General features: G+C 40.4%; 1 protein-coding gene across 2 annotated transcripts in view; it reads right to left on the bottom strand.

The window, feature by feature from the left end:
• Positions 1 to 1539: 1539 nt before the first annotated feature.
• The window catches only part of LOC112110660 (programmed cell death 6-interacting protein), a 51106-nt gene continuing 43380 nt past the window's right edge, over positions 1540 to 9265 (bottom strand). For both annotated transcript variants that reach the window (XM_024205770.2, XM_024205771.3), the window contains exons 16-18: positions 5475 to 5610; positions 4322 to 4503; positions 1540 to 2251 (exon numbers count right to left, since the gene is read on the bottom strand). In XM_024205770.2, coding sequence (XP_024061538.1) covers positions 2086 to 2251; positions 4322 to 4503; positions 5475 to 5610 — 484 coding nt within the window. In that variant the 3' untranslated portion in view covers positions 1540 to 2085. The remainder of the gene's footprint in view (positions 2252 to 4321; positions 4504 to 5474; positions 5611 to 9265) is intronic.

Below are 9265 nucleotides of genomic sequence, written 5' to 3'. Positions count from 1 at the left end.
GTATGCAGAGAATGGGGAGACATAGGGTGCCCCAAGCCACACTAACTCTGGAAGAGCCACATGGCACTCACGGTTTGGTCACCCACAGCATATAATTTCCTTTAAAAAGGGGGGGAGGGGGAAGCCTTGGAAAAGATTATTTAAGAAGAGGTTTACACTCAGATGTCATGGTGACTGGTGCCCTCAAAGGCAAAAAGGTTATAATTAAAACAAGCCTTAATGTTTTAAACACATTTGTTTACATCAGATATTTAATTTGAAAAAGTGGTAAAAGTTATAAAAAGTGGCAATAGAAAAATTTGTGTTAGAAGGATACATGGCGGGAGGCAGTTCAGAAAATCTAAACTAAATTGACCCATGACACGATGGCAGGATTCTGTCATACTGTGGACCAAACAGCAATACAGATTATCCAATCCCTTATCAAATATACCTCTAGAAATACAGGCTGTCCCAAAGACATGGCTAATAGATGTTTCACAAAAACCATGAACCACAATCAACTTCCTCACATAAAATGAAATATAAGCCTACACATCATTGCTGGGGAAGGAAACGGTGCGTGCTGCTTCCCCTCTGTGTCCCCCCTTGCTTCAAAGCCTACAGAAGCCTCTCAGGTCTCAGTCATGTGGCTACAGATGGGTAGGTGAGAACACTGCAAGTAGGCCAAGCTCTACAGAAATATTCCCCAACCCAAAACCATGAGCCAAGAACAGCACATTACTACAGATTTACACTTGCCCCTTGGGAAGATCATTCCAGATGCAGATAGCTGGAGAGCCTCTAGGGGTAGCAAGGGACTGAAGAGGAAAGGCAGCTCAGTAGGGAGTTAAGATGATTGTCCAGCAAGCTCACTTTTAAAAAGTCTCCTCTCTTTTCTCACGCTAGAACAAGTGTTACAAAAATCATCGAGCTGTGGTAACTACTGCTATTTTTAACATGGTTTAATTTACAAAATTGCATTGATGACAAGCTTCCATAGGGAACTGTTTAGCCTTTTTCTTTGCTGAGAGACCTCAAAATGTAAATGGTGGAGTCTTTCCTAAATATGGAAGATGAGGTCTACAGTAGTCATCAGATCCTTATTTTAAGCCTGGAGTAGATGAGCCAGAAAACATTGACAATCTTGTTTTGAGAAGTTGAGTTTGATCAGCCCATCTTTGGTCCTATGCCCATGCCCCTAACCTTGAATAGGTGAATGCAGTGAGCAGCTAGCTCTCCCGACTTTCTGGAGGTTTGGGAGATGGGGAAGAGTGGCAGGAGGGAAGTGAGGAGACCATGAAGTGGCAAAAACTTTTAGATACTTTTTGAACTGAACAACTATTTTTAGTGTGTCCTAACTCAAATCCCTTGCCAATTTCACTTCAAATTTGGTAGACAAATTCTACCAGACTTATTCTAACCAATGCTGAGCTAGTTGTTCCTTGGTTTGCAGATCTGCAGGTGGAATAAATGGAAACTCAGTTGCAATCTTAACTATGGAACAGCTGCTTCTGTTTCCTAGACCAGCAGAACTCAAAGGACAAATCCACAATAACAGTCACACAAAACATCTTTTTTATGGTAATGAGAATAGCAAATGTTTAAAAAAATTTAAACTATTCTTACATCATTTATTTTTTATTTACTTATATGATTTACAAGGCCTTGATTAGACAAAATAGTAACTAAACTCAAACAAAAAGAGATACAAACCAACAGAATATAGAAGGAAACCCTATGTAGTTCTGTAAAATATATCACACCCAGTGCACGCACTGTTCAAATATCCCCATTACTATTGAAATGGAAGATTTTTGTAAAGAAACATTTTGGTTTAGTTTAAGTGCAGTTACAGTTTTCATACAGTTGAATTATGCTGTAATTTAATTCTGATCACATCGTGCCTAGTGTTTGGACTGCAGCAGCAGCAAATCTCTCAAGAGGTTTAGTGCAATCAGAAACTGGAATACAGCTTTGAGTATTTAACAGACAGGAGCTATAGACTGCATTCAGTAGAGTATGATACATTAATTGGAGCTAAAGTTTTAGTATGCTTATTGCAAGTTTCTCATTTTTAACAAGCAGAACTTCTTTGCAGACATGTTACTGCTGTGGGTAATAAGGCTGTTGAGGGTAAGGGTATCCAGGTTGTTGAGGTGCTGGGTATGGTGCTTGTCCAGGATTTTGATACATTTGTGGTGCATATGGCAGATTATACTGGCCATAGGTGTAAGGATTGTAGCCCATTGGCATTGGCATCTGGCAATACCTGTGGAAAACAGCATCCATTAATTGCAAAAATTACAAGTTAAATACTGAGGCAGCAATAGGATTCAGCGTTAGAGAGAAAGCTAAAAAGGCAAGAAACCCACAGGAGACAGTTTCAACTTGTTTCCCCCTTTACAGCATTTACTACTGCACATAACCTTTAGGAAGCAGGTATTAAATGCAACACAATACCTTGAAGTGAAATTCAGCTAAAGGAAAAAAAACAGCAGCTTTTCATAACTAGAAAGACCATGACCCTGCTCTAAACCAATTCTCCCCCTCCACCCCCCTTCTTAAAAACAATGTTGAATGTAATTGTATTTAGTATTTTCAGACCATTCCAACTCACTGGTTAAGATAAGGTCTGCCTGGACAGCACTGTGTTCAATCAGGGGCTGTACTCACTGCAACAACAAAGTGACTAATAGGAAGAGTGTCTGCCTCAGAAATGGAGATATCCCATTCGCTCTACCGGCTACAACAAGGTGGAAGAGAGAGGAGTGGGAAAAGTCCACAGGGAGAGAAGCAGGCATTAGCAGGAACTGCAGCTGACAGATGACTCCTAATTCTGGGCATGCTCCTAGGCAGCAGGAAAAGAAGTCTCATCTCGTGAGGTCATCTAGATGTTTGTACAGGATTCCCTTACTAGCCTCTTCTTCCCAGTGTCGCCTCTAGTTGCTACTTAATTCTCCATTCTTCCTTTCACATTTGTGTCTGAGGCAGTTAGAGAATATACAGGATATACACAGCAGCAGGTACCAGAGGAAAGGGAGACAAGAGGTCATATATATATATATATATACTGCTGGTGGTGACCACAGGAAGAGTAAGGGCTTCTCAGGTGAAGACGACTCCTTCCCTTTGCTTTCCTGGCAGCTTTGCAGAGTGCCAGAGCAAGCTATCAAAGGCTCCCTCCTGCCCTTGCTAGAGACTTCACAGTTCTCCCCAACAAGACTCAGTCCCCACCCTGAGAGATGCCACATGCTGTCTTTAATGCTGTCTTTAATAAGCAGGATCACAAAGACAAAGACTCTTCCTGTCAGTTGACCCAGAACTGCTAGTGCTGCACTCTAAAGGCAGACCCCGTGTCAACCAAGAAGCCAAGATAGAATCTGAAAAAGCTAAATACAATTGCAAAATTAAAATAGGCTCTTTTAAAAATAAAAAAATTGGGATTTTAAGAGTGTAGGGTGTTGCCAATTATATAAGTGTGCTGTCACTGAGAGTGGCAATACCAATTCTTTAATTCTTATACAAAATGCACTACTTGCCAGAGCTAAATGAAGAGCTGATTTCTACTTCACGAATCTTCCCTCGGCATGTAGCAATATAAAACTCACTACAATGGTAGGTACATATGTACATAGCTCTTACATCACCAAGACAGAATTGAAGGCTATAAGCTACATTTATCCATCCTGCACTCAAATCAAGTAAGGGTATTTCAGGAGGTTCCCACAGTCTAGTTACTAGTCTCAAAGAGGGAAGGGACATAAGATATAAAAATGAATACCCAATACTAGTTCTAGAACAAGAAGCCAATATTGCAAACAGAAGAGAGGTCCGTAAAATTCTATTTATAATGCTTCTTCACATAAGACAATTAAAGACAAAGCCCTTTTACAAGAGCATCTCAAACTCTTCCCCTCCTGCCTACCCATCCTTCCCCGAAAAAGTGCACTAATCATGTCTAAAGCAGTATCGTGGACCATCATGAGTCCTCACGTTTGCAACTACATTACATTGCTCTAGCAATTATATGTTTTAGCTGTCTTTAATATGATGTAAGAACTAGAAGCAAGGAGAGCCAGCACTTTGTGACTAGTCAGTTAAGCAAGGACCCCCTAGCAGTCCACAGGCCACAGTTTAAGAATTTCTGTCCTACACCAACATGTATCTGAACTGTAGACATGACAAATCAAAGAAACAACAGATCTTAACACAGAAGACAAAACCCCAGTGTCCACTAAATGCAGCTTATTTAAATTCAATTCACATTTAACAAAATAATCTAATTTACAGCACCAAAAAATGATTATCTATGAACTACTTAAGCATTCTTATAGTTTACCCTGGGTATCCTGGATAGGTTGGGTAAGGTGGTCCCTGTGCCTGTGATGGTGCAGTGCTAGCCGCAGATGAACCAGGTAGAGGAGCTGGAGAAGCAGTAGCTCCAGTGGCTGTCGATACAGGAGTATTTGCTGTAGAAATCACTGGTGGTGGAGGGCGTGCTGGTGGTTGTGGTTTACTAGACTAAAAAGAAGAAGAAAAAGAAAAAAAAATGTCAATTAGACCAAGTTTTTCAAGGCAAACACCTGGTTCAATTCTATAAAGGTTTTTTTGGTTTTACACAATGTTATACATTTATATTGCTGTATAATTGCTTAATTCAAACTTTCTAGAAAGTTATGAGACAAATGAAAGATGATAAAATGGAAATTGAAACAAACAAAGTTAACTATAAACCTTATTATTTGCAACCACTGTGACAATTGCAACCACTGAATGCTTTCCCACCCCCACCCCCCTTTGATTTGGCAATAGATGTTAAAATATAGTACAGTAGAACCTCAGAGTTACAGACATCTCGAGAATGGAAGTTGTCAGTAACTCTGAAATGTTCATAACTCTGCATAGTTCAGGCTCCAGATCCAGCAGCTGACACTCCAGGCCAGGTTTCAACAGCAGCTGAGCTCCCTAGTCAGGTCTGAATGAGTTTGCCAGCTTGCCCCCCTCCCGGCCTGCAGAGGTGTGTTATGTGTGTAAAAACAGCATGTCTCCCTCTCAGCCGGAGGGTGGTGGGGGGTAAAAATAGTGTGTCCCCCACTCCTGACAGGCTGTGTGTGAGAGAAAGTGCAGACCTCGGAGCTGCTCCTGCTCTGCTGGCTGGCTCTGGCTGCCTTGGGCTGTCAGCCCCAGCGTCTTGCTGTAAGTGGATGCCCCATGCACGTGGGGACAGGGAGACCGGATGTGCCTACCTTTAGATGCAATTCAGGTACAGTACAGTATTTGCTATTTTTTTTTCTGCCTGATTGGTTACTTCTGGTTTCATTTTATGTCCAGTTGACTGGGCAGTCTGTAACTCTGGTGTTCGTATCTTTAAGGTTTTACTGTACCCCAATACATTAAAGAGGCTGATATGCTAAACGTTATTATAATCAAATACTGTTACAAAGCATGGCCAATCTGTTATCAACTTGTATACAACACAAGCCTTTACTTACCACCATGGTTCTGGGTGCTGGAGTTGGAGTAGTTGATGCAGCAGGTTTACTTCCTCCGGCTGCTGCGGTTTGGTATGCAGGCTGTGAAGGAATAGAGGGAGCACTGGGTTCTCTAGCAATGCTTTGTTGTAAGTCTCTATTAAAAAGAGTAAAAGTATGGTTTAGATTTTATATTTTATATTTCTGTTCACTAATAACCTGAGGCAAGACAAGTCAGGATCTGGCTGTGCCAATCTTATTTTAAAGTGTAACACTTAATATTGGACCCACTTTTGACTGGAGAATGATCTCACCTTGTTCAGTCCTTCCTCCAGCCAATCCTTTTAACAATTTGCACAGCTATTTCTTATTTGGGCTCCAAATCCACCCAGAATATAGCTTATGAAGTGAGCCAAGCTTTAGGAAAAAATATACTCCTAGAAAAATCAGCAACGTTTCAGCAACTTTGAGCGTCTCTGAAGGTATGTCTACAGCATATCTCCTAGCCCAGGCAGACAGACTCGAACTACCTTGGCTTAAGGTAGCACATTAAAAACAGCAGTGTGGATGTTACAGCAGCGGCTAAGGCTCCAGCTAGCCACTCAAGCTCAGACACCACCACTCCCCACCATCCTCCGTCCAAGCTTGGGTAGATAGCCCACAAAGTCCAAACTGCTATTTTTAAACACACTAGTTCAAGCCAAGCTAGTGAGAATCTCTCTACTAGTGTAGACATACTCTTAGGTTACAAAAGGTACCGCTAAAGGACATACTGATAAAAAAATCTTAAGCTCTTTACTCTGCAAAGTGATTGTGTTTCACATACAGAGGACAAATTTCACATTACATACATTTTTATTTAATTGAGAGCAAGACCGACCATGTTTCAGGGTAGGATGGAAAAGTTAGTCTCCTAGATATTCCAGTGGATATGATCTTCTGGACTAAAATGAACAGTCTAAGGGCTTGTCTACACTGGCAATTTACAGTGCTGCAACTTTCTTGCTCAGGGGTGTGAAAAAACACCCCCGAGCGCAGCAAGTTTCAGCGCTGTAAAGCGCCAGTGTACAGAGTGCACCAGCGCTGGTAGCTACACTCCTCCTGGAGGTGGTTTTTTAAGAGCACTGGGAGAGCTCTCTCCCAGTGCTCTGCCGTGACCACACAAGCCACGTTTGCCAGTATAGACTAGCCCTAAGAAAACTGGGGCAGAGGGAAAACATTTGAATATCCAAACTGCCAGAAACCTGCAGCTCTCAGAACACTTGTTCTCACATTCTTCAGCATGCAATCTCTATTCTTTAGTTAAACTTTATTAAGCAAGCATCTTATAAGATGCTCAGAGAGTTCAGCTAGTATAAGATACTTAAAGCAACACCAAACAACTACCCTTTTCTTATGATATTACAGTTCCATGGGAATTCCAAGCCAGAAGTTTGGAGATTTAAGTCAGACATTCTGAGAAATGTAGCGTATTCAAAAATGTTGGGGTAAAGTTAAATATTTGAGATTTGGCCAATTCTACTGAGACTCTTTGGGAACCATTTAACATTTAAACGAAGTCTATTTCACATAAAAGTATGATAAATTAGATAAAATCAGAAAGTGTCGCAGCTAGAAATTTATATATGGCATTTTGAAATAGAAAACTGAAAGATAAAAATGTATCACTCTCTCCAATCTCGCTAATAATAAACTAGAGTTTCATACTATGACAAATATGAAGGTCAACTCAGAAGAGGGAGACAAAACTAGACAACTATTGGTCTGGCTGGTTAAGCGAGAAAGAAAATTGTCATTGCAGTTAAGGGAATGAGAGATCTCTTATGAACAAGAGATCAATACTGTCTTGGTGGGTTTTTATAAAAAAAGGTTATATGAACAGCCAAACTCAATTTGCAGCAGACAGTGGAACTACTATTTATTAAATACCACATCCCAAAAGTGTCACAAACAAAATGCAACATCTTAGGTGAAGGGATTTCTAGGAGAGAGATCCAATTAACTAGCATATCTTCTCTAAAGTTAAGCCCTGAGTATCTGCAGCTTAACTTTATGCTTTAAAAAAAAGTCACCACACACTTAGGATACTTTAGCCAGCTTAAAAACAATTTGAAGACTAAAAACGAGCCTTTCAAACTACAAAGCTCTTACAACAATGCTAGAAGTAAAATCCATTTTAATGTTCCTCCTATACCTTGATTAACATTAAAAAACTGTCATATTATGGCTCCAAAGGTTCCAATGCCAAACAAGAAGCTACCTGGGGGATGGGAGGTGTTTTACTGACTAATGTTTTACTAGGATTTTAGATTTTGCATAATACAGAAGAGTTTTTAGTAGAGATGTACTACAAATATCCTGAAGAGTCTGTCTGATCATCTTATCCTGTCCTACAACAACTTTCTGGTGGTGATCAATTCTTAGTACAAGCAGTAACAGTGCTAGTGACACTAACCAACTACTGACAGACAATAATATTTTGTTTGCACTAATTTTACAGCTTTAACCTTATACACTGAGAAAGTGAGACTGTCAGGCTTAAAAGTGAATTTGGGAATCCTCACCTCAAATATACCACAATGGAGAAACTTTAGGTTTCTCTTTGTTGGCCTGATGATGTGGCAGGCCAGCGAACAACACTATTAAATGTTAAGATTTACTTTACAAGCACAATTTCCATATAAAGCACTTCTAAAAAAAGGATAGGACAGGATTTGGGGATTAAGTGTCAATAGGGCATGTGTACTGATTAAAGAAACATTCCCCAAGTAGTTTCAGTAACAAGCAGCCTTCATCAATGCTTTGGTGAATAAGATGATCTGGTTAGAAAGACTGAACATATGTAGCTTTGATAAGCTTTCTTCTTAAGCAAGAAAAAGGCCAAGTGGTTGATCCTCAAAAAGCATATTACTGTACTAACCTTATCCATGTACATATCACTGTTGCAGCATGATACTGTCACCCTACATGTGAAGGCTGAAAAGCTGTGCTATTGGCAACTGTTTGTAGTGTGCTTGACTAATCTACATGACAACATAACTGTCACACAAGATCAAACGGCAGTCCTCTCTGGTACTCAGGTCTCAAGCACTTGACAATGCTGGCTTATTCACCGGAAGGCGTAAGATTAAGGGTAAGAATCAGTCATGGATTCTGTGATTTTTATGAGACCTCTACAACTTCCTCAAAATTCCATTAAATTCAGACCCAGGGGGCAGGGGCACACCTTAGTTTCGGCCCTGGATCCCAGTCAGCCTAATGCTGGCCCTAGTTGTTGCTTAGCCAATAAGGTTTTTGTAACTGAGCAGTCAATCATGAGGAGCACATGCGGGAGCTTTAGTTGTGTGAGATAAAAAATGGCAACGCCAAAGTACACTGAGGAGCAAAATGGCAAATACAACTGCTAAGCAGAGAAATAGTAAAATACCCAAATGGAAAAATCTCATGAAAGTGACGGATTGATGTTTTGTACAGCATGTAACGCTCCTATAGATTACACACGAAAAGCAAGCTGTGACAAACATACAGAAAGTGCTTTGCATAAATGTAAGGCACAAGGCCTTGAATCGGGTCTGGCCAAGAAAGCTAAACTATACAAAATGGTGAGTGACCTGTTTACTGTAAAGACTGAAGAACAGATGCATCATAGGACAGATATTTACAGAGGCTTTCTGCACTGCTAACATTCTACTACATGTCTTAGCTTTTCTTAGCAGAGTTGTCTATCTGGAAAGCTCCATGTAGAACATAGATGTTATACGTACCTTGGATCATCTCCAAAAAACATACTTGCCAAAGCTTTTTGAAAGACA

Source organism: Terrapene carolina, unplaced genomic scaffold (genome assembly GCF_002925995.2).
Source record: "Terrapene carolina triunguis isolate 2854851 unplaced genomic scaffold, T_m_triunguis-2.0 Scaffold33715, whole genome shotgun sequence".
NCBI classification, from domain to species: Eukaryota; Metazoa; Chordata; order Testudines; family Emydidae; genus Terrapene; species Terrapene triunguis.
This window is presented reverse-complemented; position numbering and strand designations above follow the sequence as displayed.